The following is a 14,272-nucleotide window of genomic DNA, read 5'->3' as shown; positions in this document are numbered from 1 at the left end:
AAAAATCTTTGTTTCCACAGGGGTGCTGAGTAAGTCCCACAAATGCCATTCCTACCAAAAACGGACAAGACCCCTACCCCTCCCTTGTATTTTTGTTTGTTTAGTCTCCACAGCCAATTATGTCCCTTTGTCTAGACAAGCACTCTCCCCCCACCACAGCTCCTAGCCTACAGAACTGCTGGTCAGGAATAAATTCTGGCCAGATAGGAGCCCCTGTAATTTTATTTGCTGTATCACCCGCTCTCAGCACCCTTTCCAGTATCTGCCTCCTGAGGAGAATGTGCCTCCCTCATCAATGTGGGGTCTACAGCTCATCCCCACATGTGTTCATCTATTACTGCTTTGGTTTGAATGTGTCCCGCAAAACTCAATCCCTAATGCAACAGTGTTAAGAGGCCGGACCTCTGAGAAACGATCAGATGGTGAAGGCTCTGCCTTCATGGATAGATTAATGCTGATTATAACAGAGTTTGAGGTGAGTTCCACCTCTTGCTCTCTCTTGCCCTCTTTGCCCTTCCACCTTCTGCCACAGGATGACATAGCAAGAAGGCCCTCACCAGATGCTGGAACCTGGATATAGGCCTTCCCAGCCTCCAGAATTGTGAGAAATAAATTTCTTTTCTTTATAAATAATGCAGTATCTGGTATTCTGTTAGAGCAACTTAAAACGGATTGAGACAGTAACTATCACACAAAACAAGCGAAGGCATGAAGAAACTTGGAAGGATCTCAATGTGTCTTATTTATATAAGGAGATAATGAGAAGGAATAAATAAGGAATGAGAGAGGTGCTCACCTCTCAGCATAACACATCTACAATCCAAAGTTAATACCTTTGGATTCTCATGAGCTGTTCTTTGCTTCTAAGGAAACAGACACATAATATAACAACAATTTAACTGATACCTATGTCTCACAAACAAAGGGGACTAGGTTAGCACTGAGTTTACATGTAATCTTATGTAAAGATGGAATTGGAAATGACTCAGAAACTAAGGTACATATACAGTCAGTAATAGAAAAGAAGAAAATAACAAAAAACATTATTTTTAAAGTTTGAGAACTACTGATATTTCTCTATTACATGAAATAATTTGGCCATTTAACTAAAATTTTACAGCAAGTCAGAGACAGTTTTATAAGCTTAATGTCTGTATCTTTGAGACGAGTTATATCTACTTTGGTTTCATTTATGGTAAGCTCTCTAGGGCATGAATAATTTCATTGATAAAGTATTAAACTTTAAGCCCCTGCTAAATGTTTACAATGAGACATTCAACCTAAACAGATAAGTTGTAAAACCAGAAAACCTGGAACTGGCAGACAATTTTCCTTGTTCAGAACTTCACAATGAGGGCTGCTGACTGTCTTATGCACCACACATAGACACAGTTTTACAGAGACACTAACCTTGTCCCACTCACGTTCTGAGGTCACATGCTTATTCAAAAACTCTGCCATCCCAATTCCCATTTTCCGGCAAATGTCAGCAATCACTGTTTGATATTTCTCAGCCAGATTTCTAAACTCGAGGGAGATCTGAAATGAAGACCGTAAAAAATAGAAAACATGAAACATACTTTACATGGTACCAAAGACCACAAAGCAAAGCAATTGCAGAATTCATTACTTATGACTTCCAAATGATTCACCTATAAGTCTAATCTAGGTTATGCTAGTTTTCTACATATTGGATAATAAGCTAAGCAAATTTTACAAATATTAAAATAGAAGGATCTAAAAATGCTAATGTTCCTAGGCTCAAAAGAAGACTCAAAGTCTCACTATATACATTCATCTTTCCAATATACAATAATGAGATGCTTCAACATAAAACTGGGAATAAGTGTAAGAATTTCAGGGAGAATGCCTTGTTTCAGACAAACTTCATTATGGTGGATTCATTTGTGCAGACAGGTATTGAGCACTTCCTATGTTGCAAGTATTGTCCTAGGCACTGGAGATGTACACCAGGGAAACAAACAGAAACTCCTGCCGTTGCAGAGCTTACATCCTAGTGAGGAGACTGGCAAACCATTTTCTAACATCGGTTCCCCAATTTACATCATGAATCTACAGAATCTCCCTCACTATAAGGTTACATTTTTAATTTCTCAACTTTTTAATTTCTCAACTAAATATGATGCAGGCTGCCCAATTTTTTTTCATAGCCCAAACTCTAATGTAGATAGGTAGTATTGATATTTTTTAATTGCTACTGAACAAATAATCTTGTTTAAATTCAAAGTGTTTACAGGTTATCAAAATAAAATATAAAAAGATCATGGAGCTTCTTAAATAAAATGTTACAAAACATTAATAAAGGCAACACACAATACTGAAAACAGTGAACAAACTTTGTCACAAAGATTAAAAGTATGAGATATACCTGATCTGTGTTTGCAGAAAGGTAAAAAAACTTCCTCAGGAAACACCTAAAATTAAGCACCTGAGGGAAAACCAGCTGGTTGCAGAGCACCACAGGAATTCAGAAGCCTGAGACAATGTAGAATTTCTCTGATGACCATCAGCTACTAAACCCAAAAAACCCATAAAGTCAATTTGGTTTTTTCAGAACTCTGTTCTTTCCAGAAAAGCTGTTTCTATGGGAAAGCCAAAAGGTAACTCACATTGTGGACTGAAACAAACTAGCGACTGGATCAGAGGTTATTTGAATCTCTGAGTCTCCCTAGGGCTGTTTCTTCAACAAATCCTTGGCTAGACCTATTTAGAAAGTCTTCTTATTCCTCTTCTATTTTTAGGAGGGGAAAAGCCAAGGAGGGTGGGGAGGAGGAGGAGCTTAGACTCGAAAAACAAACACCAAAATACTTTCACTTCTGAATTTGACCTATCCCTTTCAACTTTTTGGTACTTACTACATAATTATGTAATTCAAAAAATGAAAACAAAAGTACCCAGGAAGAAGTGACAATGAGGAGTTCTGTGTTCTTCCTAGAAATCCAAGAAAGGGAGAGAGCTTTGCCACCTCTCTCCAAACTCTGTTTCATATATTCTCTGGGCATGACAACAAGCTCTGCGAAAGCTGATTGCACACCCAACCCTGGGCCACGGGCTGACCCTTCAAATCGTGTACCTGGCTTCAAGAAGATGCTGGGCTAGATGAGCACATACACGAATCATTCCTTAAGACAAGGCACTATTAATTCCTGTATTTCTATCTCAAGCTGAATCACAGACTAAAAGGACCTCCAATTCAAGTTTCTTAAAATAGGGGCTGGCTGGTTAGTCCAGTTGGTTAGAGTGTGGAGTTGATATCACCAAGGTCAAGGGTTTGGATCCCCTAACTGGCTAGCTGCCAAAAAAAAACCAGTATCTCAGAATTATACATGCCAACAAAACACACAACTTGTCTTCATGTTCTCGAAGGTATAAAAGGTGTACGATAGCAAGATTAGTGATGCCTGGCTTGACTTTCTCCTCCCTTTATTCTACCAGGGGTAATCCTCCACTTTCAGGAGGACAGTGTTATTTCTGCATTCTACCACTATCCAAAACAGTAAAAGATGAATTTAATGTTCAAATTTGAAACCTTCCAAAACAAAGCATTACGTTTCCACTGTAATGCTGTACGTTTGTAAAACTTAGGTTTTACAAATTTATTGGAATATTGTCTGAAAATCTGCTAGCTATATTCTCCCAAATTATTTTAGCACTCACACATTCTCATATTCTCTCATTTTTGCTGAGTGGATAGGGGGCCTTGATTTTTAAGATACCTAAGACATTTATTCCATGACCAGAAGTTATTTGTTATGAATCTACTCAAGTCAAAAGTAGTTTGGAAAGGCTTTTTTTTGTTTCCAGAGGCTAAGTCTAGCTAGAAGAGTTAACTTTTTTAAAGCAAAAATCTGCATCAATTATAAATGGGATATGACCATTGTATACAGCACTTCCATCTGCTTTAGCAGAGGTCAAAGGCTCATCAATGAATGGCTGCAGACTTGCAGTCAGAGGAAACCCTCCTCTAGTCATCAGGTGTCCTGTGAGGCCAGATCACCTTCCCTAGGGTAGAGCTCCAATTCCTCACCTAATCACTCTTCACAGATTCTTTCTTCTTTTGAATTGTATCAGCTTCAACCTAATTATTCTTCACAGACATTGTCCTTTGATCTGTATTGTACTGTATTATATTTTGGACTCTGGAGCTGAAGACATGATCTCAGCAATTTGAAATAGCCCTTGCTCAGAAGGACTCTTTCTCAAACATTCTTTTGTAATGGGTGGACTCTTCTTTTGTCCACTCAGGTTCCCTCCACCCTACTCGAATATATAGATTAGACTTGTTTCAATAGCAAAAGACACATAAGGACTGTTCTTCCCCAAAACTTTCACAACCATATACGAAAAAAAAGGGGGGCTTCTTTGGGCTATTAGGGAACATGTGATTGCTAAATCAATCCTTTATTTACAAGATATGGAAGAATCACTTGTGTAATAAGACATGCAAATTCAAGAAAAGTGGGACCTAGTCACATGTATGACATAAACTTGAGGGACTCTCTGCAGCTCAAGGTGTTAATTATAACCCACTTTACTTCAACAGAATGGACCAAACACTTAATATTTACACAATATTAGTACTACCAGACATTATTCTGAGTACTTATATGTATGAAATTATTCAGTCCTCACAGCTCTAACTTTACAAATGAGGAAACTGAGGCCCAGGATCACACATGGTGTAAGTGGTAGAGGATCACACCCTGCTTCTTGATCCTCACCTCAGCTGCTAGAAGAGCCCACTCCATATCCCACAATTACTATCAATCTTGAGCAGCAATCCCATGCTACCAGGCTCAGGGTACTCAAAAAGCCAGTAGTGTTATACAGTTAGGCTGCATTATATAGTCAATAGGTTTTTGTGAGCTAGCCTGAGAATCTATCTTTCTCGACACTGAAATATGAATGCATCTTTCCACAGAAACACTGGACTTCCAAACAACATGGCAATATTAATAGTAGCTAACAATCTTCTAAGAGCTTTATGTATATTAACTCTTTTAATTCTCATAACAGTACTGTGACATAGGTACTATTATCATCCCTATTTTATAGATGAAGAAACTGAGGCACAGAGAGGCTACATAATTAACCATCAGTCAATAAGTGGGAGAGTTGGGATTCCAACCCAGGCGGCTTTAGAGTCTTAGCTACCAGTTTTTAACCATCACATTATGCTGCCCTCAGACTGCTTATTTTACCTTTCTCTAAAGGTACGCAGGCTAGCTGACAACGATATTACCAGTTATAAACACAAGTGTATGCAGAAGAGATCTGTAATTCTACTACCGTTGGGAAGTCCTCTAGCACTTGTCGATCCTTCTCCTTGCTCTCCATGAACCGCCAGTCTGGTTCGTAAAGGTAAGTATGAAAGTTGTGTAACAGTGGGACCTTTCTTTCTACACTGATGGTCATGTCATCTTCCAGAGTGTCCAGAGCTCGGAGAACCAGATAAAATATGCACACTGCATGGCTGTAAAAGGAAAAACCATTCATATATAGGAACAAACATCTGAGAAACTTATTTTTAAATCACATCTAATTTATGCTTGGCCATTTTCTAAACCCGCCTGCACACTTAATTCTACAGAACTAAGAAAGGATATCCAAGGCTTTTTATAGGTAACAAAATTTACATTAGCTTTCCTTTCTTGGATGGGAGTAATGGGCTTTTATAGTTTATAAAAAACAAAATAAGAAAACCTACCAGCTGTGTGTCACTACTACACCCAGAATGAGTTAACTAACGTGAAACAACTACATAGAAACCAGAAGACCAAATATTTAGACCGAACTAAATTTTGCAAATGGAAAAGAAAGTCCAAAGATACCCAGTAACTTCCCATTATCATGCTATCATACATAAACACAATGGGTGCAAGTTTATGCGTGCAATTTGCACAGAGGCAGCTTCAAAAGAATTGAATCATCATCTGCTAGAAATGCAAAGTAGAGTAAGGGAAGCCAAGAAAAACGCAGGACCTGCTCAGAAATAGATTCAGCTGCCAAGACTAAAAAAAGTTAGTAAACACCACCATCCCCCACTGCTTCTCCGATAAAGCTGGGCCTGCAGGGACACTACGCGATGGCGAGCTGCTGGACGGGCATTCTAAAGCGAAAGCGCGAACGTTTCCACGGCGAACTTCCCTGCACTTGGGCGGGAATGCGTCTGGGTAAGCCACCACCGGCAAGGAGGCGGCGCGCCCGCCCGCTAGGCGCGGTGTCGGAGCGCAGGTCGCAGCGGCCCACAGACCCTGGAGGGCGTTCCTCCCCCAGCGAGAGACGCTGCCGCTGCCGCCACTCACCGGATTTCCCCATCTAGCGCCTCAATGACAGCTGCGAAGCTGCGGCTGGTCTGATTCAGGTACTTGTAGCACGTCTTCAGGTTACTGCTGAGCGAGTCCTGCGGGCAGAGAAGACACACGGCGGTAGGGGACGCGGGGCAGCACGAGTGGGGCTGCGGCCAGCGACTGCCGGCCGCCGGGCTCCGCAGCCTGCTGCAGACGCCCTCTCCCCGAGGCCAGTCCCTGCAGGGCCAGCCCCGCGTAGGGGCGCCTGTGCCCGGGCTCCGGGGCGCCGCGGCGGGGCTCAGCACCCACGTGCGCTTAAAAAGCAACACGGCCTTGGCGCCGCAGGCGGCCGCGGCCATGGGTGTCACGGATCCCGCGGAGAGTTTTTCCTCCATAGGCCCGAGTGGAGTTGGGAGGCGCCCGCTAGGGGGCGGGACGGGCTCTCCCTCCCACGGAGGATGCACTGGGGCCGAGCCCGGAAAGGGCGGTGCCCACCCCGCGCACCCTACACGCTGAGGCCGCGGCTCTCCTAGTCGGCCTCGCCCCGCCCCCGGCTCGTTGGCGAGCCCCTGCGCCGTCAGAAGCCCTCTCAGTCTTGTGCTTCTCACCCGAACCCACAGGATGTTAATGGAACCGGGTCTACTTTTGAGAAGCTTGCTCTTCCAAACTAGACCAAACTTTACTAAGGCTCGCTGAAGCCTCTTCCCAACTAGGCCGGCACTTTGGTACTTAACTGTCTTTGCATCACCCACTTCTAGCAAGAATCCTGCTAGATCAGTTTAGCCAGAATATCTGATCCACCCTCCATATCTGGTCGGGTTCCTCACCCCTCACTATCCCAGGTGATGTCTGGTCTCTGTCCTGTCTTCAGCAAGAATCCTGTTGGGTCAGTTTGGTTTCTCACTCGTGAAGCTTCCTCTTAATAATTTTCCATCCACCGACGCCCCCACCCCGCTGTAAATTCCCCTTTTCCTTGTATTCGTAATTGAGCCCAGTTTTATACTGAGGTCTCTTCCCCCATTTTAGTAGTTTTTCTGAATAAAATCTGTTTTTACCGATTTACTACTGTCCAACTATAGATTTTCTTTAGTACCTGTTAATCCTCTGTCATCCTCTGGAAAGCTAGCTATTCCTTTTAAGATTTCTTCTTGTCTTTCCCTTTGAAAATAGTGAAGTGTACTGAGCTGTTCCCTGGACTTCACTCTTCCCTAAGGAAAACAAGTAAGGACTGTGTTTTTCCAGGGCAGGATATTAGCCTTATTTTGAATGGAACCATATCAAAAAGAACTGCTGTGTGTGTGTGTGTGTGTGTGTGTGTGTGTGTGTGTGTGTGTGTATTTTTACATAGACTTTATTTTTAGATGAGTTTTAGGTTCGCAGGAAAATGAGCAGAGGGTACAGAGTTCTCATAATGCCCCCCCACTGTCTTCCCACATACTCTTTATGAGAGACAAGGGAAACATCTGAAAGGTTTAACAGGAGAGTGGTTAAAAATATATATGATATATCCACTGACAGGAAATCCGATAAAGTTACTTCAGGAAGGTTAACAGTGAACCCTGGACCCTGGTGGGGTCCAGGTGAACTATGTTCTTTTTATTTGTGTTTATTTCCTAAATTTCCTACCACGGATGCAAATTATTTTGTCAAAAGAGTAAAGCTTTAAAAAAAAATCACATAATCCTGAAAATTTCATTTCATTGTCAATTCCAGTAAAAATGGTCAGTAGAAACCAATATTTACTGGGTACCATATATTTGTAAAGTATCTAGCTCATATAAACATATAAAGGCTTGATGAATAAATGAATATAGTATTTTAAAACAGTTCACCAACTCCTTCCCTCTCAAAATGTGGACAGGCAAGATTTCATCATAAAAGAAAAGAAACAGAATAATGGCCCTTTACTGAGCTCCAGACCAGCTCTTCACATGACCAGATTGTTACCAGGCCATGGCGATTCCTCTCACTGTACTACCAGATGTTTTCATCTCAGCTCTAACTGATGGTTTTGGAGCTGATGTCTAACCAAGAGTTTCAATAAAGGTATAGTCGCACTGGATTTGAACAGCTGAAACTGTACCTTGTCTTGTAACAAGAGTTCCCTGAAATTACCAAGAATAGTACAGGAAGACACAACTATTAAGCACACTATGGAAGGGGGGGGGGGGGGGGGGGGGGGGGGGGGGGGGGGGGGGGGGGGGGGGGGGGGGGGGGGGGGGGGGGGGGGGGGGGGGGGGGGGGGGGGGGGGGGGGGGGGGGGGGGGGGGGGGGGGGGGGGGGGGGGGGGGGGGGGGGGGGGGGGGGGGGGGGGGGGGGGGGGGGGGGGGGGGGGGGGGGGGGGGGGGGGACAGGCTACTGTGGCCTGTCCCTAGAGCCTCCTGATGTTTTCTACTACTATCTTAGATTAAGTACACTCCCAAGAATTTTCAAATGAGAGAAAACAGGGATGAAGGGCATTTAGAGGAAGAGAGCAGAGTGGCTAAAAGTACAAGACTGAATTCCCACGACTGGGGCTCCACTCTGAAAGACAGTTCTGAAAGACAGTTCCACATGTGAATAGTTACCAGCCCTCCCCACAGCTTTCCTGACTTTGAATAATACAGCTTTCCTCAGAAGGGGAAAAAAACAAAGAACCAACAAACTTGAGAACTGAATTTACGTAACAACAAGATTAATAACTACTTTCATTACACAGCTACTACATGCCGAGCACAATACATACATGACCTTTAATCCTTACTAAACCCTTTAAGGAAGGTAGTACAGGCCCATAATCCACCTGAAAACTTTATGCCAGAAGTATAGCAGTATTCAGAATTCTGAGTGTTTTAGAAAGCACGTAGTAAAATGCATATATAGCCCCACTCAGTGTGGAGTGGCATCCCATAATCAATTATTAATACTTCTTCAGCAAAATATTTGAATATTTATACTCAGTGGGACAAATGAAGCCTCAACTTTGATTCAAGTTTTTGCCACCAAATGATTTTGAGCCAAACTTATGAAAAAACTATTCATTTTCAGACCATCTGGGAGTTGGGAAATTGTGGTTAGGGAATTGCAACCCTGTATCTCTACTTTACAGACGAAGAAACTGTGGCTCAAAGGTTAAGTTACCCATAGAGTCAGGAATTAGACTTAATAGACTTAAGAGAAGATATTAGCTTAAATAATAGGATTTAGACTTGATAGAAGCCAGATCTGCCTGATTACAAAAGGCCTGCTTTTTCCATCCCATGGCCTCTGGGTGGTGTTATACAGCATCAGGTGGCAGTATGCCCAGAGATTTACAGATATGCTCCTAAAAACTCAGTATAAATCAAGTTTACTGAACCCTGAATTTTTTTTTTTTGTGACCGGCAATGGATCGCAACCCTCAGTGTCGCGCCCGTACCGGACCGGGATGGTAACGGGATCGTAGCAGGACAAGGGATCTAATTGTCAAGGATCGCAACCCTCAGTGTCGCGCCCGTACCGGACCGGGATGGTAACGGGATCGTAGCAGGACAAGGGATCTAATTGTCAAGGATCGCAACCCTCAGTGTCGCGCCCGTACCGGACCGGGATGGTAACGGGATCGCAACCCTCAGTGTTGCGCCCACACCTCGCTCAGCCAGTGAGCGGCTGGTCTGTATGTGGGATCCGAACCCTTGGCGGGAGCACCGCTGCGCTCCCAAGCGGCGCACTGTAGCAGTGCACCACCGGGCCGGCCCCGAACCCTGAATTTTTATAGCCAAATCCTGCTGTGATAGAAATAATTAGCCCTCAATATCTGCTAAGTATAATTTTTTTTTCTCAACTTTTTTACTACTTAAGAAACTAAGATAATGATAAATAAAGGGAAATGTATTTTCCTATTTGTTTCCTCTAATTAGAGGTACACTCTACTGCTTTCTTAAAATAGCTCAAGGGGGGTTAAGAAATGCTCAGAAAAACTGCAACTAACAAAAATAATATTGTATTGTATTGTTCATCACATCTTAGAGCCAGAAAGAATAGCCGAAGTTTTTTAAAAAAAACCTCAAAATGTACAAAAGGGTAAAACTGTGAGGTCTTTCTGTCCTCTCTTATCATGACCACCTACTTCCCCTCCCAGGAGGTACCCAATACTACCATTTTCTCCAACAGTCTCATTTTATAAAGAGAAAAGAGACATAAAGAAAGAATGTCTTTGGACTCAAATCACAACACTATAAATTAACCTTGCCCTGACTCTTGACAATTAGATCCCTTGTCCTGCTATTATTTTTCTTTGTCATACTATCTCCACCTGAAATACTGTATATATCTGCTTTTTAATGTCTCTCTCTCCCACTAGAAAGTTTCATGAAAGCAAGGTCTTCACTTGTCTTGTTCGTATCTCCTGCACTTGGAACAATGTCTGGCATGCAATTGGTGGTCAAATATTTGTTAAATGAATGAACGAATGAATGAAGCTAATATGGCAGACTCGCCCCATGGGAAGGGAAGAAAGAAACTAGGTGTGTTGTAGAGTGCCTTTGATGTTCTGGGAGTACAAGCTGTCTCCTGTATAGTAGCTAAGATTTGATCAGCTGTCTGGGACCAATCAAAGCCTGAGCTCTTTAATATGAGCAGCCTCCAGACTGGAAGCAAAGAGGTCTTCAGACAGGCCTGCGTTTGCACCTTGGAACCACCACCCAGAAGCTGTGTGACCTTGGAAAAGTTATTTCATTACTTTATGCCATAGTAAAATGGCAATACTAATAGTACTTCTCTCTTTTGGGTTGTTGTCAAGATTGACTAAGTGTGGTTACAAAAAGGGCCACAAAAGTTTGTGGCGCTTCCCATCAGGAGCAGGGGTCTTTCTTTACTTCCTTAAATCTGGACTTCCCTTGTGACTTTTCTGGGCCAACAGGACAGTAGCAAATGTGATTAAAGCAGAGGGCTGAAAAGTGCATGAACAATCAGGGTCTGCTCTCTTCCAGTCTCCATGTGCAGAGTCCCAGGAGGAACCTGCTGGAGGATGAGACACCTGTGGCTCAGTCCTTCCCTGACACTCCAGCTGCAGCCTGCTAACCCCCAGATCATCCAACCACTAGGCAGCTGAACAGGCCCAGTAGAAATTCGCCAAGCTGGCCCAGACCAGAAGAACCTGAGCTCACCCAGAGAACTGTGAACTAAATAACAGTTGTTTCTTGAATTTACTGTTTGTTTTTTAAATTGTGGTCAAATATACATAACATACAATGTACCATCTCTGCCATTTTTAAGTGTGTAGTTCAGTAGTGTTAAAAACATTCACACTGTTGTACAACCAATCTCCAGAATTAAGTCACTAAGTTTTGGGGTAAAAACTGATACACTGAGATGACAGATTTAAAGAGCTTAGCACCGTGCCTGGCAAAAAATAAGAACTCAATAAACACTATTATTACTATTAATTTGGTAACCTGAACTCCCCATAAAATCTCCTCCCACTCCCCCAAACTAATGTTTCAAAAATATTGCTTTCATTGTGTCATAACTCTACTTTTGACTATCATCTATTTGACTGACTACAATGACTGAACTTTCTACTTCTAACCTACTTTCTTCACTTCCAGCCAGTTTGGCTTCCTTATCATTCCACACAAAATTCCTGCTTGGTCTTATCTTTATGGTGGCTCATTTTAGCTTTTCCCCACTGAGTGTCTTCGCCACTGATCTAAATCTAATGCCTCCTCTCAACGTCCTAAGCTTACAGTTTTCCCATGTCTTCTGAAAACCTTTCCCTGTAAAACATTCCCACTTCACTAAAATTTCCTGAAATCAAAATTTGCTTAAGATCACTTGACAGTTCCTAGGTTATCCTACTTTTGTACACCTGATCTCCATTAGACTGTGAACGTGTTTAAGGTAGGCATTTTCTGCTTTGTGTCCACTCAACTTTTAGCTGATCTACATAATCTTGTGCTTAATGTACCTTTGTGCCATACTGGCCAGGGGCCAAAAATATATATATATATATCTTTGTGGTCCATTACATTAATTATAAGTAGCATAGTAGGGTTAAGAAAGTAAGCTCTGGAGTCAAGACTGCAAGGGTCAAAACCTGACTGCCACTTGATAGCTGTTGGACTTTAGGCAATTAATTTATCTCTCCATGCCTCTGTTTCCTCATCTATAAAATAGGAAAAATAGTAGCTTCCTCATAGGCTTACTGGAAATTTAAATAATAATAGACATAAGGTGTTTAGTGCCTGGCACATAGTAAGAGCTCGATAAATGTTAGTCACTGTTCTTATGACATCCTCCATCTAAAAGGTAAAGATCTAGGTTTAAAAAGTCTTTCAGCAGGGCACCATGATAGAATAGGTCCTGGAGAGGTGCGATTAGGAATCTGGACTGACCACGATTCTAAGTCCACAGTGTGACTTAGACTGCCTGAAAAAGTCCATAAACACTGATATTGGCAGGGAAGGCAGGGGAGGTTTAAGATGAGGAAAAGGGCTTAGTTGTATTTTGACATTTTCTTTCTTTCTTTCTTTTTTTTTGGCAGTTGGCAGGTAAGAGGATCTGAGCCCTTAACCTTGGTGTTAACAGCACCATGCTCTTCCAAGTGAGCTAATTGGCCAGTCCCAACATTTTATTTCTCAAAGATAAAGCAAATATAACAAAAAATTAATGCATATTTAATTTCAGAGATGGATACAGAATGGTTTGTTATATATTAAGGATTTTTCTATTTGTTTGAAATATCTCATAATTAAAAATGCATTTTTTAAGTTAAAGCAATCTTAAGCTGTGTTAATTAGAATTAACAGCATCCATTAACAATGGAATTTAAAGTTTTGAAATGGCCAGACCACATTTAAAGTACAAGTTTGGTCACTAGACTTTAAAGAGGAACCAGGTCAGTAAATAATCTGGAAAAAGTAACATATGATGAATAACTAAGGAAAGAACACAGAACATTTGGACTGTATATCACTATTCTTAAAGAGAACGTGAGAGTTCTCTTAAAATACTTCAAGTGCTATATTCCAAAACAAAGATTAGACTGTCTGCTCCCTCTAAGGTAACACTTCCTAAACTGGAGTAGGCAGTCTCCAGAGGTAGTGAGTTACCTGTCACCGGAGGTGTTCAGAGACTGTACAACCTGCAGCGTAAAGCAGTGATTTTTTATTTGTTTGGGGTCTTAGATTCCTGGGAGAATCTGATAATAGTGGACGCCATTCTCCCCCCAACCCCCAAACGCACATTTCTACAATAACAAATATTTGCAAATAATTTCAAGAGGGTCCCAAATAAGAAAACTTAATAAGAATCTCTAGGTAGATATTTACTCAGCAAGGCACAGGAGCAACTTAGAACTTCATTTCCTTTAGGCATCCCTCCAAAGGTTAAACCCCTATCCCAGCCAGTAGTGACTTTTTCCCCTTCTGTGGATTTCCTTATGACACTTGCCACATCCCCTGCCACAGTAACCTAACTTCACCGTGTCTGAAAGGCCAGAGCTTCTCGCGGGCACGGCACCCACCCTTTCTTCGTCAATCCACCCTCACAGATGTTGACAGCTACTGCGTCATCAAGAGATCACTACTGTCACGTAGCTCAGAATCCAGGGTCGAGCGCACACTCTCAAGTCTGAAAGGGGCCGGGGCTGCGGGGACGCCGCGAGGAGCGGCCGAGGCGACTCAAGGTTCTGCGGCCGGTTCCGTCACGTTTCTTCCCCTGCGCGGCGACCTCTCTGGTGTCGTGTGTCTGCACACGCGCGTGTCGCCGTCCCGAGCGCTCCCTGCCCGGAGCGAGACCTGGGGAACGGCAGACTCCGCGCGTGGAGGCGGAAGGAGGGAGGATCCCGCCGCCGCCGGGGACAGCACACCACCAGGGGCACAGAGGCTGGGACGCAGGGTACGGCCGCGGCGTTTCCGTCGGGACCGCCAGAGCTGCGACAGGCCCCCGCGCGGGCTGCCGTGCAGAGGCAGCCGAAGCAGACCCTTGCGGCACCCGCCCCC

The 14,272-nt window shown here is 43.0% G+C and overlaps 1 protein-coding gene across 3 annotated transcripts in view; it reads right to left on the bottom strand.

The window, feature by feature from the left end:
- Nucleotides 1-14,272, bottom strand: part of FDFT1 (farnesyl-diphosphate farnesyltransferase 1) — a 37,355-nt gene that overhangs the window by 19,989 nt on the left and 3,094 nt on the right. For 2 of the 3 annotated variants that reach the window (XM_008576323.1, XM_008576324.1), the window contains exons 2-4: nt 6,327-6,424; nt 5,311-5,494; nt 1,411-1,539 (exon numbers count right to left, since the gene is read on the bottom strand). In XM_008576323.1, the coding sequence (XP_008574545.1) occupies nt 1,411-1,539; nt 5,311-5,494; nt 6,327-6,424 (411 nt within the window). Of the gene's footprint in view, nt 1-1,410; nt 1,540-5,310; nt 5,495-6,326; nt 6,671-14,272 lie in introns of those variants that run through there. The other variant, XM_008576322.1, reaches the window with a different exon arrangement.

The sequence above is a fragment of the Galeopterus variegatus genome, unplaced genomic scaffold (genome assembly GCF_000696425.1).
Source record: "Galeopterus variegatus unplaced genomic scaffold, G_variegatus-3.0.2 Scaffold1327, whole genome shotgun sequence".
NCBI classification, from domain to species: domain Eukaryota; kingdom Metazoa; phylum Chordata; class Mammalia; order Dermoptera; family Cynocephalidae; genus Galeopterus; species Galeopterus variegatus.
The sequence above is the reverse complement of the archived record's forward strand: the minus strand, read 5'-3'. Positions and strand labels throughout refer to the sequence as shown.